General features: G+C 35.0%; 1 protein-coding gene across 2 annotated transcripts in view; it reads left to right on the top strand.

Moving 5' to 3' along the window:
- The window catches only part of MTTP (microsomal triglyceride transfer protein), a 48242-nt gene that overhangs the window by 11413 nt on the left and 14415 nt on the right, over window positions 1-22414 (top strand). Inside the window, exons 2-11 of one of the 2 annotated variants that reach the window (XM_032261539.1) lie at window positions 2827-2875; window positions 2973-3080; window positions 4596-4712; window positions 5014-5153; window positions 8173-8323; window positions 10464-10621; window positions 13920-14088; window positions 14961-15068; window positions 19481-19693; window positions 21165-21376. In XM_032261539.1, coding sequence (XP_032117430.1) covers window positions 2827-2875; window positions 2973-3080; window positions 4596-4712; window positions 5014-5153; window positions 8173-8323; window positions 10464-10621; window positions 13920-14088; window positions 14961-15068; window positions 19481-19693; window positions 21165-21376 — 1425 coding nt within the window. The remainder of the gene's footprint in view (window positions 1-2826; window positions 2876-2972; window positions 3081-4595; window positions 4713-5013; window positions 5154-8172; window positions 8324-10463; window positions 10622-13919; window positions 14089-14960; window positions 15069-19480; window positions 19694-21164; window positions 21377-22414) is intronic. The other variant, XM_032261538.1, reaches the window with a different exon arrangement.

Below are 22414 nucleotides of genomic sequence, written 5' to 3'. Positions count from 1 at the left end.
AAGTTGATTAACGCTCATGAGTGAAAGACACCTCAAGTTATACCATGGATTCTTTTTTTGGCCTGAAATGCTAATCCAATTAACTGGATAATTACCAGATTTCCGTTTCTGGATTTGGCTTTGTGTTGATTAAATTAACCTTGTGACTGCTGAGTTGGACCTTTATTTTGTTTTGTTTCCACGTATTGATTTGCTCTCTAAATCAGCATGGCTCTTGTATACACACTGAACTGCCAAAAGAAATGTGACACCTTGAAAGCTCTTCTGAAACTTGTTATATATTTCCTTACTTGTTTGTTCTCCAATGTGTCATTTCCTAGCTATGATTTATCTTAGATAGATATCAAAGATAAAATGACTAATCCCTGTTTGCTGGGATTCTTTTTATTATTTTTACTGTTTGGCCACTTAATGGAATTTTGTCTCCTCTTATTCTTAAAATATATATAAAGGAAGATGTGGAGAAAGGCATCTTCTTCCTAAGGAAAATATGAATGATGCCTACTGATTTCAAGAGGAAACTGGCCCCTCATATTTGGCTGAAAGAGGCACTGCACCTCCTTCCCTCCCATCTTCCCAGTCTCCCTCTAGATGTGGTTTCCTTGGATTAAAGATTTTGTTTGTAATCAGGACATACAGTACCTGCTGCTGCTCTTTGGAAGCTCTGAGGACTGTGAATTTAGATAAGAGCCCTGTGCTCTTGAATGTTCAGAACTAATTTCAATGCTGAATGAAGTAATCAGCTTTATGGCCTGAGTATAATAAAACTTAACTCAGTCCCTGTTGTGAAATAATGAATTTAAGATTATTGCTGTGACAGCCATGTGGCTTGAACTGCAAAATTCTGACTTCATATTATCATTTTTTGAAAGGATTACAAGGCAGCTCAATTCTAACAGTTTTGACATTTAGCTGGTATGGATATCAGTAGTATCTTCACTTTGGATCTCATCAGCCTACACCAAAGAAACAGAATTTAGACCCTAGAAGTACCAGTCATATAAAAGAAAAAGAGATGTATCCATTTTTCTAGTTCTGGGGAAGCAATAAAAACTAATAGGATGAAAAAAAAATTTGTGCGTGTCTCACAGTTTATATCTTTCTGCCTGCTAGGAGGGAAAAAAGGCTCTAACACCGTTTTCTAAGGGATCCAGAGGTCAAGATCAAAACTTGATCCGTAGCAGTGGGTCAGTAACAGATAAGCACTTAACCTTATGCATAGTCCAAAGATTAAATCCAAGAACTGGCTTTCCTTACATTTTATGTAAAACTTTAAAAATGTTCAGGTACATTTTGTAACCTGGAAGGAAAGTGACATGGTGGTGACAATAATGGTATTTTTCCCACTTAGGAGATCATCTTGCTTTCTAAAGTCTTCAAGATTCGTACCAAAAAGACATGGGCCATATAGACGTGTGTATTGCCACTGAGTAAACACTCCTGACTATTTTGGGGCAATCTAGTTATGAACTTCTAATAGTCATGATATCTGGAAATATACTTCCAAATATTTGAAAAGGAAATTACATTGTGATTATTAAGGGACAGGAGATATAGTTTATAAAATAGAACTTCAGAAACTCAGGCTTGGGTCTGAGATATTGCCAGTGATTTGTTTGAGAATATGATACTGTGAATTTTCAGACACTGAGGTCATTATTCCAGTTCCTTTCTAAGCCGGACAAACACTATTCCAACATTTATAAGTTAGACCAGTGTAATGACTAAAACTGATTGCCAGATAACTTACTGCCTAGTAAATTCATCACTAGGCAGAGTATATGTAGAAAGTAAAAATAGAGATTTGAGACACTTGTTTGGTTAATTCAGGCAAATTATTCTCTTCTTCTAAAACACAAGAGAGTTTTTATGTAGGCTAAATTATTGAGCTTGGTGTTATTTGGATTCATTGCATAATTATTGAGCTTTATGTTTTACTTGAGAAACTATGGTTGGTTTTAAAAAGTACTAGGAAGGCATTCAGGATATTTCTGGTAGAAGTGCTCAGCTATAATTATCATAGACCTTAGGAATTTTTACAGGGGACACATATCTATCCTCTGTTTCTAAATTTTGTGATGCATTTGAAGTCTACAGGGTAAAAACCAACAAGCTACTTTCCAGAAAATTCACTTTGTAATTTTATCCTTATTTTTTAAACATGAGTTAAATGATCAAAATAGCATAAGACACTGTTATCATCTCTGTGCCTATAAATATCAAGGGTGATAAAACAAAGCTAAGTGGCTTACTATTCCTGCCAAATCACAGTCACCCTCCTCATTTCAACCTCCTTTCTCTGCCTTCTGTTGGGAACCTGAAAGCAGTGCCTGGGGCAGGTTATGCAGCAGTAGCAATCTCAACCTCGAATTTTCCAACCTTCTGTATATATGTGTATGTGTATATATATATTTTACCCAGTACCAACGTAAATACTCCAGAGAGTGAGGAACAGTGCCCGCATGAAATATTGACCATGGGTATTATGGCCATGCCTAGAGCCTTTCGATAGCCCATGGAGGCTATGCCATCTCGAGAACCTCAAAGGTAGTGATTGCCATTTTTTCCATGAACCTTTTAAATTTTAAGCCTTAGTTATTTTTTGTTTCAAGTTTGGTTACAGGTAGAGAACATGCTGACATGTTCAAACAGAATGTTTATCATTTCTCTTCCTTGGGCAATCCTTGTTTTCATGAGGCTCCCAGCCTATATCAGTGTTCTTTCCCAGTGCTGTACCCATTGTGCACGGAGCCTTCATTATCAGTCTCCCTAAACTTCATATTCTGATGGTCGCAGAGATTTAAATAGCTTCTTTTCACAAAAAGGAAATTGCAGAATTGGAGTGTCAGATCTCTTTCTTCCAGGATTAATACAGGTAAGGATCTGACCTTGCCTGACACTTATTCAACTAATCTGATAAATGACGCATTTTCGCTTCATTTATGTTTTTTCTGTTTCCCTTTCCCTACCAGGTCAAAGAGTTCTACTCATATCAAAATGAGCCAGTGGCCATAGAAAATATCAAGAGAGGCCTGGCTAGCCTATTTCAGACACAGTTAAGCTCTGGAACCACCAATGAGGTACTTAACAATATTATTAAAAATTCAGCATCTCAATAAAATTTGTAAAGATTCCTATTTACACAATTTCAGCAGAGGAGTTACTAATAAGGTAATGCTCAGAAAAGGTGAATTGTGTAGTAAAGTCTCATTTACATGTGAAACAATTGCCTTTTACCCCAGTGTTTTGTTAATCAATTATAAGATAGAGAGAATTAGAATTATTCATACTAAAGGAAATTAGTGGGGATCCTTCCAGTGGTTCCCAGACATCACTGTACCATGGAGGGGCTTGTTACAAATATAGATTCCCTATATTCATCCCAGAGATTCTGATTCAGTAGAACAGGGATGACCTGAACATCTCTCTCTATATATATTTTGAGATGAAGTCTCACTCTGTGGCCCAGGCTGGAATGCATTGGTGCAATCTCAGCTCACTGCAACCTCCACCTCCCAGGTTCAAGCAATTCTCCTGCCTCAGCCTCCCAAGTAGCTGGGATTACAGGCATGTGCCACCACACCCAGCTAATTTTTGTATTTTTAGTAGAGACAGGGTTTCAGCATGTTGGCCAGGCTGGCCTTGAACTCCTGACTTCAAATGACCCACCCACCTTGGCTTCCCAAAGTGCTGGAATTACAGGCATGAGCCACTGTGCTTGGCCCAACATCTATATTTTAATAGTCTTCCTGGATTATTTGGATGCATTTTCAATGTGGGGAACCACTGGTCTTTACAAACATTGTTTATTTTACAAAAGAAGAAACTAGAGAAGTTAGGTGGATCTTCCAGTATCACACCTGGAGTCAAGGCTGGATGGAGTCCAAGTTTCTTAGTCTGAATTCAACAAGCCCATAAGTGGGTGAAAAATATGATGGTAGGGTCAGACCAAAAGAATATTGGTTAGCTTGCTAGAAAAGAGACTTCTGCCTCTGTGATGCTGGCAGAGCCCCCAGGAAAAAGCTTATAGAAGCTAGACAGAGCCTGCATTGGATACATTTGCCTAAACTCAAACTGATAATGTAACTAATGATGATTTGAGTTAATCCCACAGGATTTTAAGAATTTCTAATCATACTCAGCTAGTAGAAGTTACACACACACACACGCACACACACACACACACACACACACACACACACACACACAGAGAGAGAGAGAGAGAGAGAGAGAGAGAGAGAATTTAGATACAGTATTAACAATCAACTCCCTTGCCACAGAATTACCCATTTATCAAAGGTTTCAATTATTACCAGGCCATTTGTCTAATTCTAATTGGATTTAGAGAGAAGTAGGAAATCCCACATTATTCCTGAAAAACATGAGAAGGCACTAGTAAGACTCAACCAAAGAGAATAGGAAGGAATCAATGAACTACTGGAAACCTTGTTCCTGTCTTTGTATCTTACCATCGTGGGGGAGAAAAAAGCGTCCCTTATGGCGTATTAGAGACCTCAGTTTTCAAGCCACATCTCAATAGAATTCAAATGGCCCACAAGGAATCCCAAGCATTATGCCCTTGCCTTTCTTTTTAGGAAGATATCTCTGGAAACTGTAAAGTGACCTACCAGGCTCATCAAGACAAAGTGATCAAAATTAAGGCCTTGGATTCATGCAAAATAGAGAGGTCTGGATTTACAACCCCAAATCAGGTATGATAGATGTGACTTTCTTTGAGGCATTCAAATAATTACATTTTGTAGAGATTAATTTAATATAATAGGAGAATAAAGTAGAAATATAATTTTGAAACATTTATAGTTTTTAGTTTAGGCTGTAAATTCACATAAATGAAATGAATAGACTCATTTAAATATTTTGTAAGTATTGGTGATAAGGGATGTGTGTAATGGGGAAGCTCTTTTGTAGACTGAAAGATAGTTTGCTATTTGACTTGATTCGAGAATTTAAAAGATGATTACTTGTTATAAAGATGGCTATTTATTCATTTAGGTCTTGGGTGTCAGTTCAAAAGCTACATCTGTCACTACCTATAAGATAGAAGACAGCTTTGTTATAGCTGTGCTTGCAGAAGAAATACACGCTTTTGGGCTGAATTTCCTACGAACCATTACAGGGAAAATAGTATCAAAGTAAGATAATGCTAAAATTTTTCTTTTCTTTGCTATTCTTTGTTATATTGTTAAACTTGATTTGTAAATTGATCTCTGTGTGTGTGTGTGTGTGTGTGTGTGGTGTGTGTGTGTGTGTGTGTGTGTGTGTGTGTGTATACATAGTAGTCATGCATTGCTTACCAATGGGAATAAGTTCTGAGAAATGCATTGTTAGGCAATGTCATCATTGTGCAAACATCATAGAGTGTACATACACAAACACAGATGGCACAGCCTACACACCTACATTATATGTTATAGCCTATTGCTCCTAAGCTACAAACCTGTATAGCATATTGCTGTACTGCATACTGTAGATAATTAAACACAATGGTAAGTTTTTGTGTATCTAAACATAGGAAAAGTCAGCAAAAAAAGTACAGTATAAAAGATACTATATAGGTATACCTTTATTCTTTAACAGGTACATAAATGAAATTTGCAGGGCTGAAAGTTGCTCTGAGTGAATCACCAAAGGAGCAAAGAGTGAATGTGATAGATTAGGACATCACTGTATGTTACTATAGACTTTATAAACACTGTACACTTATGCTACACTGAATTTCTAAGAATCATTTTTCCTCAATCATAAATTAACTTTACTGTAACTTTTTTACTTTAAAAACTTTTTAATTTTTGTTAACTTTTTGACTTCTATGTAATAATACATTGTTCAAAACACATCATATAGATATACAAAAATATTTTTTCTTTAAGTCCTTATCTATAAATTTTTTTTCTATTTTTTAAATGTTTTATTTTTATTTTTTACTTTTTAAAATTTCTTGTTAAAAGTTAAGACATAAACATATATATTAGCCTAGGGTTACACAAGGTCAGCATCATCAATATCACTGTTTTCCTCCAGTGGAAGGCACTTACAACCTCCACATCTTGTCTCACTGTAAGGTCTTCAGGTGCAGTAACACACATGGCTCTGTCACCTCCTATGATAACAATGCTGTCTTCTGAAATACCTCCTGAAGTACCTGCCTGAGGCTGTTTTACAGTTAATATTTTTAATAAGTAGAAGGAATACACTCTGAAATAATAATAAAATGTATGGTATAATAAATATATAAATCAGTAATAGTCATTTATCATCATTATTAAATACTATGTAGTATAAGTAACTGCATGGGCTATACTTTTATATAACGGTAGCACACTAGGTATGTTTCCACCAGCATCGCCAGACACATGTGAGTAATTCTTTGCACTATGATGATAGGACAGTTGTGATGTCACTAGGCAAGAGGAATGTTTCCGCTTCATAGTCTTATGGGACTGCCTTCATGCATGGGTCTGTTATCGACCAAAACATCCTTCTGCAGCACATGACTGTATTTATTATGCTTTCCCATTTCAACTGTAAGCTCCTTGAAAACAGCGATTATATCTTGTTCATCTTTATTTATTACATCATCTATAATAATTCATGCCATATGGTAAATAATTACTTTTTAAATGAAATTTTATTAAAAATCAATTATTTATTGAATAGAATTTAAGCTTTAAAAAGACAAAATACTTGATTCATTCTAGATTGTTTTCTAATTTCTCTGTCAAATGTTTTTAATGTTAAGGTTAAAAGTGGTAGCATTTGTAATTTTTCTCTTAAGAGTTTTTTTTAAAAACATTGTTAAAAAGCATAAAAACTTCCATAGTAAAGAGATGTGACAAAATTTTTGATGTGACCTATGCAACTTAAATATTTAGGCCTATTTTTCAATTGAAGACCCTTTCTCTGGACAGAATTGTTCTAACAGGGTTAAGAACTAGAATTTCAAATCTAAGAGTTTCTGTTATTTTCAGATTTTAATTCAGAAAACAATGTTTTCTAGCAGTGAATGTGTTATACCTTATGCCATTGCTTCTCAAAAAATTTATCTGGAGTAGCTCTAATATTAGCACCAAATGGATGCAAAATATTAGTAAAAATTACCTCATTAAAATGCTTGAAATTTTATAGAAGTCTTATCTGGAGTAGGATTTTGCATTCTACTTCTTATACTACTGGTATATCTATAGTGTTTTCTTATATTTTCATATAAAATAAATATTTTAAAGTACTTTTCAGGCATATGAGATTTCCATTGCTATGTAGCAAACCACCCAGATTTCGTGGTATAAAATGCAACAATCATTGTATTTTTCTCTGACATAATTCGCAGGCCTGCCTTGGCCTTGATAGGCATGTATTATGTAGTTGCAGACAGTTACTGGCTAGAGCTGAAACTATTCAAAGGTTGTTTCCCCATGTATGTGGTGCTTGGGCTGGGAAGACTCAAACTAACTGAGGCTCCTTGTGCAATTCTCTATATTTCTCTGTGGCCCCTCAGCATGGCAGCTTCACATAGCCAGACTTCCTCTGTGGCAGCTTAAGGCTCTGAAGCACATGCTCTGATAGTGTGCCAGAAAAAAACTGAATTCTCTTTTAAGACATAGCCTTAGATATCACATGTTACTTCCAGTCTCCTCTATTAGTTGGGGCAGTCAGAGTCCTACCCAGGTTCAAGGAGAGGGATGTAGAGCCTACCTTTTGATGACAGACAGGTTCTGGAAGAGTATTTCAGATAAAAATATAGTTGAGACTATTTTTGGAAAATAAGCTTTTCTAGCTGTCATGGTTAATAAGTAACACATGTTTGTATTGACGATACCATTTTCGATATCATTTTCAGAAAGCTGGGCTAAATGCAAAAGAGCTGACATCGCATATCTTATTCAGCATCCAGGCAAATTTTCTTCCCTGTATACTCTTGACATAATATTTTGAAAATCCAAACTTAAACTTTCAAATCTTTTAATACAATTTTTGCTCTAGAAAGACTTCCTTATGAGCTTTCTGCTACCTCTGGAGATATCACAGTTTGAAAGACATGGCTACATACAACTTGAATAAATTAATGTCTTGTTTGCCAAAAGAATGGCAATTAGTATGTTGTTTACTCAAAAGAACGATTATAATGTAGTATTTCCCTTTGGTGTTATGCAGGCAGAAATTAGAGCTGAAGACGACCGAAGCAGGCCCAAGACTGATGTCTGGAAAGCAAGTTACAGCCATAATCAAAGCAGTTGATTCAAAGTACACGGCCATTCCCATTGTGGGGCAGATCTTCCAGAGCCAGTGTAAAGGATGTCCTTCTGTAAGTGCGAATGAATATGGGCATAATCATGACATCAGATTCTGTTTTCCTTTTGTCTCCAGTGAAAGCATCAGTTCATTTAATGAAGAAAATTTCTAAAGAACTACCAGCTACCACAGAGTTGTGATGACAGCTGTCTCACAATACGCACCTGAGATGGTGCATGATACATCAATAATTAACAAATAGTTACCATTCATCTCTCAAAAAGCATTATAACTCAAGGACAGCCTTTAATAAGTCACATCTAGAATTCAGGGAGGATAGAGTGCTTAATGAAGTTAGGGGGAAGCATATGGTATCAAGAACATGGACAAAGGCTGAACCTTGAAAGTTCTGTTGCATAATAGTGATATGTCCACGGGTAACTTACTTTACTGGACTCAGTGTTTGAATATTGCTGCAAGGACTGAAAAAGGATACTAGGAACATTGCCTAAATTAGTATGCACATCTTTACCCCAATTTCCCCTACAATTACTGTCAGAAATGCGATATCTCATCCCCAGGGCAAAGTTTAGATTATCTTGTAACATCTTTAATCCAACAAAGAAAATTTTCATTTTATTGCATGAATCAGTTATGATAAAACAGTCAGAGAAATGACTTACCATCCAACATTTCCTTATCTTTAATCTCTTGTCAGAAGAGCAAACCCTTGGTTTCACACCCTGTATGTAGCTATAGGGAGATGCTCTTTCTTTGGATATTACTGGTGTTCAGAAAAGTGAAATCATCAAGATGTAATACCATAATTTGCTTAAAGTACAAGACAGTAATTCCTTATTAGTTTCTGAAACTGAGAGGAAAAACCAAACATTTTAAAACACAAAATCATCATTTTCAAACTTTGTTACTTTTTTTACCTGTTTTTTTTTCCATATGTCATTTAATGTTCTAATGTAATTTTCTAATGTTGTATGAGATGGAAATTATTTAGGAAAGTGGCTAGTGAAACTAATCTTTTCTTAGCTCTGCACTATTAATTTCTCTCCCATAGATATTAAACATAAGCTATCTAAGATTTTTGATAATTATTTCTTAATTATTGTAGAAAAGGACTTACGTATGTCATTGAGGAATTTGCTTTTGTAAATTCTATTGCAGCTCTTTAAAGCAAAACAAAAACAAAACACTTGAATTCATATTGATATGCTCTCTGCCTTCAGAAACGGCCCAGTAAATTTTTAGCTAAGTACAGCTGTAATTTCACTTGGAATATTCTCTTAAGATGAGATAGCTGAAAGGGACTTGAAAAAGAGAAAAATAAATATCTATTGCTGATTAGAAGTAATGAATAATTTAAAAACTGGCAGCAAGTTGATTGCTATAGAGTTAAAGAGTTAGAGGTCACTGATAGGATTCCATAAAACTAGGGGGGAAAGTAATACAGTATGAAAACTAAGTTACTCAGTTTGTTTCAAAGCCAAGAAATGCCATTAATTAGAACTGTTTATTAAGTTGCTGCAAAAGTAATTACAGTTTTTGCCATTACTTTTGCAACAACCTAATACTATTATTTAAAACTACAATAGAATAACTTAGAGTGTGTAAGAATTACCTTTATCTAAATGCTACTCTACAAAACATAGACATAAGCAATGAATAATTTAGACCTTAGCAGTAGCAAAACATTGAATTTCATACAACTAAAACAATAAAGAGATGGAATAGGGAGCTCACAGAAAAACTGACTTTCAGTGAGGTGTAGGTAAATGAGAAATCTGATGCAATTCTTCAGCAGTTCTAATTATTTTATCTCTGGAATATTTTGCTGTTAATTAAAATTCTACACAATTTAAATTGCACTATGATAGTCAAAGCCCGGCCTCAGATACAATTCCCTTGGTGTAGCCATGAAATGACCTATATAGCCAGAAACCAGTTAATTATTGCCCCAGCCTCTTCATCTAAATATGAATAGACAAAAATGGTCCTCCTGCAGAGGAATGGTACACAAAGTAAATGGAAGTCCCAGGGGTGTGATATGGGTAGGCAACTATCAGGTATCTTGAAGTAAATTACAAAAAGCTGCTTTTGCTTCAGACACAAGGGACATTTTATTCTTTGGAGAACACCCTTTGTAAACGTGGACATTCACAGTTATGAGTGGGGTATGAGCATGCAGCTATGTTTTGCAGCTGTTGGAGCACTGGCAGTCCACCAGGAAATACCTGCAGCCTGACAACCTCTCCAAGGCTGAGGCTGTCAAAAACTTCCTCGCCTTTGTTCAGCACCTCAGGACTGCGAAGCAGGAAGAGATCCTTCAAATCCTGAAGACGGAAAACAAGGAAGTATTGTAAGCTCCCCAACATTTGTGTGGGGTTGTCTGTCAGAAACGTTTCTGGGTTGTTGGTTTTGCGAAGCAAGAAAGATCCTTTTTAAACCAACTGCACCACCTCCAAAACAATTATTTTGTTGTACTACGTTTTCATCGAACAGTTATGCCACCGTGCAGTAATTTAATGGTCACTTGACCGGAAATACAATAGCAGATTTTCAGCAGGGATTTGGAATGAACATGTTAATGTGTTTATGAGTTTAAATCAGGACTAGATTGGTACATAGAGAGGTGAAGGCAGGGCTTGGTAGTGACACCGTGGGGCATGTGCTGCCTCGCTGTTTTTGAAATTGTGCTCCTCATGCTGTTAATTGACACCTGAGCAGATTTGAGTTGATTTTAAAAGCAACAACAAAAAAGGTTTGACTTCTTCAGCTGAAAATGTGATTTCACTAAAGAGCCAGTTGAAACTATATTTTCTGTAAAAAATTGAGAACTGAGGCAAATAGTGAAAAGAATCTGGAGAAAATAAATCCATACATTATTTAATATTTGGTAAAACTGTGATCCATTTTACATGTGTAATAAACAGAGTTGACTTAATTCTTTCCCAAAGACATTGCATTTGTTTCTAAATACAATGTATTTTTATTTTGTAACACAGAATTTGTATATATATATACAAATTGAGCTTATGATACCAATTATCTTAATTGATGATATAGAATAAGGCCCAATTAATTTAACAAACAGTGAAAAACAGTCATTAACATAATCAAAAGTGGAAATTAGCTAAGTTACCCCCACACACACAGCAGTAGCAGTCACTGAGTTCAAAGGACAGAATTCCCCAACAGGAGGAAAATTGCAGCTTTTTTCTGAAAAATGTGTTTATACTCAACTGCATTTATTTACTTGCCTTGAGGACATTAAAAAATTGATAGGAATTCCAAATGACTAATCAAAGTTGGTTATTCTTTTCAAAATTCAGAAACTGAAAAATAATCAAAATAATAAATTCTCAGGCTCTGTTTTAATTACAGCATGTTAAAATGTATTGGTAGAGGGACTTGTCTTATTTTTTACATGTTTAAGATTCTTCAAATACTTCACTACTCTGAAAGTACATAGGCATTGTCTTAACATTAAAGCCAAATTTACTGAAAATTAAAGTGGAATAATTAGGTAGTTATTTAGCATAGAGATTATACTAAATCTCAGCATTATCTATATCCTAAAAATCTTAAGGCAGCAATAATTTGGAGGACTGTGTAATGTATTTTCTAAATCAGATTATTTATACAATATTGAATCATATAACATGCAACACATGTATGATATAGCGTAATAGAAAGGATACTAGGATTAACTAAAATCAGAAAATCTAGTTTAAATTCTGACCTCCCAATAGCAGTATATCCTTTAAGGAAGTCTTTTTTTTTTTTTTTTTTTGAGACTGAGTTTTGCCCTTGTTGCCCAGGCTGGAGTGCAATGGCACTATCTTGGCTCCCCGTAACCTCTGCCTTCCAGGTTTAAGCGATTCTCCTGCCTCAGCTTCCTGAGTAGCTGAGATTACAGGCGTGCGTCACCACGCCCAGCTAATTTTGTGTTTTTAGTAGAGACGTGGTTTTTCCATGTTGGTCGGGCTGGTCTTGAACTCCCAACTTCAGGTGATCTACCCGCCTTGGCCTCCCAAAATGCTGGGATTCAGGCGTAAGCCACTGCACCTGGCCAAGGAAGTCTTTTATATTTAGTTTCTCTGAGCCTCACTTTCAACATCTGTAAAATTGGCATAATAATTCTATTTATTTCAGGATTGTGAGAGGCAGGGTGGTGGAATGTAACATTTTCCAAAGAGCCTATATTTTGTATCCTTTAATTTGTAGGAAGTTAACAGGTATGCAAAAAGGAAAAGATTCTGTGAGCAACTCAGTTGGCAAACCTCTGGATGAAACCAAGTTAATGTCTCTCTGTTACAGAAATTTTTAGTATCTTTAATCAGACAATATTCTGATAAGTTTTCTTGTATATTTTCTAAAATATATGGCCTTGATAATCTCTTTTCTTAAAGCATTTTGTAGGACTAGTGTTACATGGAAAAAGCTTTGAGAAACACCAATGTAATTAAGAAACCATGGACTCCAGAGTCAGAAAAACCTAGGTTTCAATCCAAGCAATGCTATTTACCAGCTATGTGTCCTTGAACAAATGACTAGGTATATCTGAGTCTATTTCCTAGCATGTAAAGGGGAATATTAATATTAAACTGACAGGGATGTTCGGTGGATTAAATGAGGCATAGTATTAATAACAGCTAATATTTATCAATCACTTACTTTATGTCAAGCACTCTTCTGAATGTTTTACATAGATAACATAATTTAATCCTCCTAACAATCCTGAGGTAAATACTACTTAAGTTATATTTTACAGCTGAAGAGCTTAAAGAGAGCTCACACACCTAAAATTTTTAGTACAGTGCTTACGCAATATAAACTCAGTAAGTATTAAGTCTTCTAGTCTAAGCTTAATTCATTAGGTTTTTGTTAGGGTCAAAATAGTACAAGTATATTATTTTTTAAAAGTATAAACTACTAAGCACATGTCACATGTCTGGTGTGTTTATATAGATGTAGTATGTAATATTTACATGCATGTGTTCATTAGTATGACAATTACTTTCAGAAATGTTACCCTCCCAGGCTCAAAAAACCAAAAATTTTTGATGACTAGATTATGTAATTAGAATTTTCCATTCTGCTCACACATATTCATTGTGGTTGAACATAGAACTATGCCATGATATTTTTTATTTTTAAACAGAGCAAAGCCTTTCCCCTTGCATATAAGGTTAAAAGGAGTTTTTATCTTTCCATCAAACAATGCTACTTTAGTTCAATTAGGCGCTTGTGAAATATGCGTTTGCAAAGCTAATTAAAGAAAGAGAATAAATTTTGGGACCCATAGCTTTTATGTATTACTTATACAGGAAAGAATTTGAACTTAATTTAGAATTGTATTTATGTAATTTTTATTTACAAATCTTCAAATTATACTTGGCTTAGTTTATATGATAAAATTAGTTTGTATATTCTGAGTATACATTGTTCAAGTGAGAGAGAAAGGCATTAAGGGAGAAAATTAAAATGGGAAGGGGTCTTTTTGAGAGAGTCTTAATCATTTTTTCATTTGTTTAAATTAAAAAAAATTTCTTCTTGAGGAAACTCAAACCAATAGAGAGTCTGGAAGTGGTAGAGATTTTTAAGTGTTCTTTACCCTAAACATTGATATCCATGATTATGCCTTTTTAAAATAGACCTCAGCTGGTAGACGCTGTCACGTCTGCTCAGACCTCGGACTCATTAGAAGCCATTTTGGACTTTTTGGATTTCAAAAGTGACAGTAGCATTATTCTCCAGGAGAGGTTTCTCTATGCCTGTGGATTTGCCTCTCATCCCAGTGAAGAACTCCTGCGAGCCCTCATTGTAAGTCAAATAGACACTGGGAAAATAAAGACCTTTAGCTCCTATAAAATTTCTTAAGAATATAAACAGTAATTAAAGGTTTCTTAGAACAGAATGAAGGCTATCAACTAGAGACTTCTGAGTATTCATATGCAAATTGGGTTATTTTCTATCCATTAATTATTAACGGTACAATAAGTTATTTCACTTAGTGCCTTCTTTGCAATTTCACTAAATAGTATAAACTAAATGGAAATTTAAAGATTATGTTCACCTATCATGTTATATAGCATATGACAGAATTTCAGCAGGGAGACGTCTAGGTTATGCTTCAGTAATCAATTTTAAAAGATTTGTTTTAATTTCAAAAATTCTCATATTTAATAAGTTTGCATTGAAGAGATACAATTCTTCTGCTGTTAAAGATTAATGTTGAAAACAAAAATTAGACTTCTCTTGGGTCCAAGATTGTTTTCTTTTTAAGTGCACTTGTCTACCTATTGTCTAGTGGAATACTTCATAATCTTTTTGGAAAATGTACCCATGGAGAATCTGATAAAAGTGATGAATCCCCTTTTTACTCATACATAAAATTTTACAATCTCTTTTTTTGTTGTTGTTCACTGACCCAATGAATCCAATCCATAAACCCCCAGGGTTAAGAATTCCCTATACCGCAGGTTTAAAAATCCCTGAAAAGGAGATTAACTATTCAGTTCAAAGCTAGATAGCAAAAGTGTAAGTGTCTCAGAAGCAAAATTTTGAGTTTACAATCTAGAAACATAAAAATACCTTCTCAAATATGTATCGGTTACTTTTTTATTTAACTAAAAGTGTTTCTTGGAAATATTTAAATGTCTTGGTAACCTATTTTATCTCTGTTTGGTTAATAGAGTAAGTTCAAAGGTTCAATTGGGAGCAGTGACATCAGAGAAACTGTTATGATCATCATTGGGGCGCTTGTCAGAAAGTTGTGTCAGAATGAAGGCTGCAAACTCAAAGTAAGTGCAAATCCAATCTCATGTATTATATCATTCTACACCATCGTCCTATTTGATACTCACCATGCTGACTGCTATTGGCACTCCTAATTCTCTTTATTCTACTTACCTTATTTGCATAGCAATTTTTGACATCTGACACGTTACAATTCAGTTGTTTATTATATATTTCTATATCACTAGAATGTAAGTTCCACGAAGAAATGAATCTCCATTTTTGCTTACCAGTTCCTGGTACATAGATAATACTTAATATAAGACTTGCTAAAAAGTGAATAGTACCATAATCTCCCTACCCATATACTTTATTGAGTGCCCACTATGTACTCAGTTTTAAATGGTGTGTATGATATACTTCCTGTTTCAGAAAAAAATATTAGATTCTAAGGCTATCTCCTAGAGCAGAACTTTGTTTATAGTAAGTGTGGTTTGCAGTTTCAAGTTTTGATAGTAGGAATTTAGTTACAGAGAGTTTTATATCTTATTTTCAATTTCATTTACCTAAAGCTTTTCCACTTACCTCAGTGGACTGTCAATTTTCACATCTTTCTTACTAAAAAGAAAAAAGCAAAAACACTTTTTAAGTATAATTAAATACGGAAAACCGGAATAGATTAATGTCTAATACAGCTCATCTTTCTATAATGCAAATAATGATGCTAAATATATTTTTAAAAAACAGTCTTTTTTTCTGTCTACGTTATACAGCCAGTGTCCAGTCAGCATTTTTTCTACTTCAGACAGCATTATATATTATTTTGCTTACTAAGTGCTTGCTATTAAAAATAACAGGGAAATGTTCTTGAAACCAAATGGTTCCAAAAGAGGCAAACCAAAACTAGAATGTACATTAAGTATGAAAAAGATCACTAAAAAACAGTAGTATTGAAAAGGTTTGAGTATTAACTTACTAAGTTCTGGCAGAAATCAAATTTATTATTTTTATACTAGGGAACCATGACTTCTTATATTTTTCAATTTCTGTAATTATTTGAGTAGCTGATTTACTTCAGCTATTTGTGTATTAGATATCTTAGCCTAGGTAAAACCCACATATCAAAAGTTCCATTCAGCAGTATTTAATGAGCATCTACTCTTTGCTAATCCTCAGATAAAAAGATGAATAAAATATTCTACCATCCTCAAAGAACTCCTAGTCTGTTTATCAAATATAAACAAATATCAAATATAAACTTAATATAAACAAAGTGTTCAGACAATACAGAAGATGCAGCAACATTTTGTGTTTGAGTGTGCTGAGACATTTTCACCAAAATAACAATTTTTGCATTTAGTCTAGAAGAGGTTTTTAAGTGAAGAGGTCAAAGTATGGAATGAAGGACATTCTAGGAGTCATACAACAATGTATGAAAAGGCCCAAAGTCAAAATGAGCCTGGTATGCTTGGGAACAGTGAGAAATTCTGTGGGGCTGAAACATAAAATATATATGTTTCTGGGACAGACAAGTGAGGGTGGAGACACAGGAAAGATGGGGAGAGAAATGGGAGGTGAGCTGGATCTTTATTAATAACAAGTTAAGGAGTGTGGCCTTCATTCCACGGAAGGAAGAGACCAGTGAAGTCTTTAGGCAGGTGAATGGCAGATGTTTTATTAAGAAAGAAGCAAGATGTTGTGTGGACTGATTGTTTACTGGATTAGTGTTAGTGAGATCTGACTGGAAGCATTTGCAATAACCTAGGCAAGAATTAGTAAAGGTCTGAATTAATGTAGGGGCAGGTGAGTGAGAAGAGATAGACTCAAGGACCATTTTATTTAGTGACCGAAAATATGTGGGAAATTAGAAAGACATAAGAATCCAGGTGACTCTAAAGCTTTTAGGTGAGGATATCAGGTGTATGGTGATGCCAACCACTGAAGTACGGTTTATACAGCCTGGCTTGGGGGTGGGAGGAGAGCAGAGCTATTAGTTTGTTTTGGCCAGGTTAAGTTTGAAATCCTTTGGGTCATCAGGTTCAGTTGTCCAACACCAGGTTCAGTTGTCCACCAGGTTGAGATATCCACATTCACCTGCAGCTCGGGAGAGACGTTAGGGTCAGAAATAGAGAGTGACTGAAACCTTGAAAGAGAATGAGGTTACTTAGGAAAGTCATGTAGCATAAAGAAACAGAGAAAAGGATCATATTCAAAGTTCTTATTATAATGGACAATCTGGTTCTCATCACAGCTTTAAAATTGCCTTGAAGGTAGCTGCAACCATCTGCTATCACGGGCATTCAATTTTGTGAATGTTTTTGAGCAAACTTTTTTTTCATCTTTGAGGATGATGAGATTTGGCTATAGTGAGTTTACTACAAAACAACTGTAGTAAAAGTTCAATTTTTCTTTTGAATTTTCTGCTGTGGAACACTCATTTACTTTTTGCCCAAATCAAAGATATACAAAAGGAAAGAAAGAAAAGTATGCATCCTATTAAATAAGCACAAGTTTAAGGTAGCTACTGGGGACACTATATGTATACTGTCCAAAAGGTACCTGCCATTCTCTGTAGTTCTATAGCCTTCCAGCACTTACTAGCATGAAAGCTACTGTCCTATGATAGTTTGAATGGCAGCCAGACAAGTGCCCAATCAAGACTTTCTTATAGCTCTTTTTGTCCTTAGAATATATTTCGTCACATGTACACAAGGTTCTATGCTCAAAAGTTGCTTAGAATAATTCTTTTTTTCTCTCTTCTGTTTAGCCGTATTGTCAAGTTGATGGGCATTTAGCCTCATTTGTTTCTGGTTAAATTAAATTTTGATAGTTTTTTATCCTGTTGGTTGAATTTTACTTCTTGAATATGTGAAGCAGTAATGTGCTTTAAAAGACAAAACTGTGTTTTAAAAGTATTATCAAAGAGGTCTCATTTGCTTCTCTATCCTTTTCCCCCAATCTCACCTACTTCCGCTAGGTAAACAAAATCACTGGTTTAAAATTTTTTTTCTCTCTCTGTTTATTTTTGCAACAGTAAACAGATGTTCACACACTTACATACTTTTTTGCACAAAATATATCATTCTATACATACTCTTTTTGTATGTTACATTTTCCACTTAAGAATATATCATGAAAATATTCCCTCCATAAGGATATTTTTCATTCCTTTTGACAACTGCCTAGTACTCCATTGTGTCTATGGACTAAGTTTTATTTAACATCTCCTATATATGGTCATGTAAGTGGCTTCCACTATTTTGCTATTACAAATAATGCTGAAGTGAATAATCTTAGGCACAGATTTTTGCTATTGTTGAGATGTAGCTTCAGGGATAGAGTTGCTGGTCAAAAAGCAGTTCTTTTGGTTTTTGTCACATTATCTTCTATAGGAATTTTACCATTTTAGGCTTTCATCAGCAATTTCTGAAAAGGCCTATTTCTCCATAGCCTCACCTACAAAATATGTTAGCAAACTTTTGAATTTTTTGCCAGTTTGATAGTTGAGAAATGTCACTTCTCTGATTGATTAAGTGTGTTGTTTAGCATCTTCTATTAGGAGCCTTTTGTTACTACTTTCCTCTACTCTTACCATACCATTCCTTCTTCCCAGCCCTCTGTGTGTGTGTGTGTGTGTGTGTGTGTGTGTGTGTGTGTGCTCGTAGCCTAATTTCAGAGGTTATGAATCCTGTGGATGAATTAGATCTTAAAACCTTTATTTTTATTTTTTAATTGTCAGCCTAGGCTCTGTCATCCAAAGAATCTTTATTTTAAACATGAAACTGAAGCCTCTAAAACATATGTAGTGGCAAATGTAATACCAGAACCCAGATGTTCTAATTTGCTTTCCCATTAAACTATTAATTCACACTCAATCCCTGTTTTTTTCAGACTAGGACAAAAGGCCTTTTCTGATTATAGAACATATTTGAAAAATACCTAGCAAAGTACCTACCTCATAGAAGGTACTTAAATATTTTTTGAACTGTATTGCAGCATTAATTAAATTTGGAATTAAGTGCAAACAAGCACTTTTAAAACATTTAGAGCCAGACCTTGTGTTCGAGCTCTAAGACGTCTCACCCAAGTTCTTACTTAAGGAAAGGTGTATGGTGACACTAAGGTTCTAATTGTTGCTTCAGAAATTCAGTGAATGAGCAGTTGTTATGAGTAATCAATCACAATGAAATTTAAAAGTGGCCTTATATATTCAAAATATGTTCAAAACTAAATATGCCCATTATTGATAATACTCATTGATTCTTAATAATATATTAGTATATGTATTTTTTGAAAAGCACAATATCTTTATCAGATTTTACTTGTTTGTTTTTATTCCATTGTGTGCCTTAGTCAAGCAACCAATGCAAAACTTTGTAAAACTTTAGGTTGCTTTCTTGGACCCAAGAATAAATCCAGTCTTTTCCAAGTCTTCAACGTATGGTCATGCATACATCTAAGGTATATTATTTTTCAGGCAGTAGTGGAAGCCAAGAAATTAATCCTAGGAGGACTTGAAAAAGCGGAGAAAAAAGAGGATACTACAATGTATCTGCTGGCTCTGAAGAATGCCCTGCTTCCAGAAGGCATCCCACTTCTTCTGAAGTATGCAGAAGCAGGAGAAGAGCATATCAGCCACCTCGCTACCACTACTCTCCAGAGATACGATCTCCCTTTCATAACTGATGAGGTAAAATCTCCAAGAACACTTGCAACATGAACAGAAGGAAAAAAAGCATATCTGAACATGAGTCAAATGCAAATTCCTCTCAAGTCATTCTATATTTTCCCCAAATAGTCTTCTCTCCTGCTTAAAAATAACTCTTAAATTGCATTCTAAATATCCTCATAGGGTAACGTTCTATATCCTGAAGCATAAATATTGAAGCATATTCTCTTATTTTCAGAAAAATTCTTTTTTGAAGTATATTTACTTTTATAAGTTTTAAGATGCTCTTACATTTTTCAATACTGAAATATCCTGGTTTAAGTATAACTTTGTTTGTCATTACAACTACATTTTTCAGGAAGCCATCTAAATTAAACTTTTGTTAGGACAGAGAATGTCTATAAATCTCGAGATAAACCATCTGCCAAGAATGGTGTTTCCAGTTTGTAGCTAAGCACCTTCCCACCAGTTTTGTGTTGAAGTTGGTGGCTGCAAATCATAATGGTTAGGGGTACAGGCTTTTGAGAAAGGCAGACCTACATGTAAACTCTGTCTCTGCCCTTCCCTGGTTGTTTGTTCTTGGGTGACTTATTTAATAGCTACATATCTGAGAGCAAAGCCAAGATTTGAGGGAGTTAGTAAAAAATAAAGGGAAATGGAATTAAAGAAGTATTTATAAATGCTTAGTATAGATTCTTACACATTGCATATTGTTAGGCGTCCTAATCAATGAAATTTATTTGTTGTCTATGAAATACAATTATTTTGGCACATTTTCTTCGATGTTAATATTTTGTTTAGAAAACAAAAGGATCCTAATGTAACCTACAGACTTTGGGTAATAATGAAGTGCCAGGTAGGTTTATTGAATGTAAGAGATGTACCACTGAGGCGCAGGTTGTTGTTAGAAGGGGCGATTGCATGTGTGTAGGGTTAGAAGGTGTGTGGGAACTCTCTGTACTTTCCACTCGATTTTGCTGTGAACCTAAAACTGCTCTTTAAAAAGTCTATTAATTAAAAAAGGGAGAAATGGGAAGATTGTGAGGTACTTCATTGTAAGGAAACATCACTTCAGATAACTACCTCTCTCCAGAGCCCCATTGCCATGTGGTAGCCTTAAAATTTTGTATTAGTTAGGTAACACTAGGTTATGCTGCAATAACAAATGTCCCTCAAAATCTCAGCAGTTTATTAAAAGTTTATTTTTCATGCTATGCCTAATGTGAATAAGGAAATATGTGGCCTGAAGTTCACTAGTCATGGAAGAAAAAGATGGAGAAAGCACACCAGCTCTTAATGGACTCAGCCTAGAAGTGACCCACATAGATTCTGTTCATGGCCCATTAGCCAGAACTAGTCACATGTCCCCCACCAAATCACAAACCTGGAAAATGTAGTAACACATGTATATTTTTATGAACGCTCACTTTTCCGCTGAAGTATCCATTTTAAAAATCTAGATGTGCACTAAGTTTGAACATCTTACTAACAGGTGAAGAAGACCTTGAACAGAATATACCACCAAAACCATAAAGTTCACGAAAAGACTGTGCGCACTACTGCAGCTGCTATTATTTTAAATAACAATCCATCGTACATGGACGTCAAGAACATCCTGCTGTCTATTGGGGAGCTTCCCCAAGAAATGAATAAATACATGCTCTCCATTGTTCAAGACATCCTACGTTTTGAAATGCCTGCAAGGTATAATACATTGCACATGTGTCTCTGTGTATTCAAGCTTATTTGTGTGTTCATGTGGTACACAAGTAGCTAATAATAATGATATGATAATTCTGCAGGGTTACATTGCATAAAACCAAACAGTGCCAAATTTCCCATAAGAGGGCTATTTAGTGGACCAGATGAAACTACTTCACTTTGGCTCTATGAGTCCCTGAGTGGGAACTCTGTGTATAATTTTTACTAGGGATGTCTTGTTCAGCCTGGAAAATGTATATTGCTAAATGTTATAAAAGCTAACTATATTTTCAATAGGATTTTTTAAATAAATAGTATAACAAAACAACAGAAATTCTTACCAAATGGTTTTTCATTGTAGCATTTTAAATGTTAGGAATTTTTGAAGCCTCATTTATCACAGATCAAATAAATTTCCCATTCAAGTTTAAAATCTTAGGCATGCCCCACATTTTAGGATGATTCAAAGTTTAAAGAGTGCAATCAGTAGACTTCATCACTCTGTTACTCTTTCTGAATTAATTTTCTTCTAGTTCCCAAGTCTTTCCTCCCATATCCAAAGTGGAACCCCCAAGGTGCCTTCTCCCTGGAATTAGAGGGTCAGAGAAGGAAGTTTCATTTTTCCTCAGTTACATATAGAACGCTACCCCCAGGAAAGATCAGATTTAAGCATTCACCATAGAAAAAGAAAATAGAGATCAAGAGGCTAGAAAATAAAAAGAAAGAAAATGAAAAAAGAGAGCATTAAGAGGTTGAAAGAAAGATAAACAAGGACTAAGAAGTCTGAAGGAACATATAAGAAACGGGTGTGAGTGGAACAGAGATAAGAGCAGGACATTCAGGAAAGAGGAAGGGAGCAGGTGAGCGAGTGAGAAAAGAAGACAAGTCTCTCTCCAGTCATGTATTTCTAGTTGAATGTATTTAGCTTCTCCCTCTATTTTTTTTTTTTTTTTTTTTTTTGCTTGCTTTTATGAGACCCTGTGGGGGAGATCCTGGGTGTACTTGCTGCCTTTATCTTGTGGCCCTAGCATTTCAGGGAAC

Source organism: Sapajus apella, unplaced genomic scaffold, assembly GCF_009761245.1.
Source record: "Sapajus apella isolate SASKATOON/1434 unplaced genomic scaffold, GSC_monkey_1.0 scaffold124, whole genome shotgun sequence".
NCBI lineage: Eukaryota > Metazoa > Chordata > Mammalia > Primates > Cebidae > Sapajus > Sapajus apella.
This window is presented reverse-complemented; position numbering and strand designations above follow the sequence as displayed.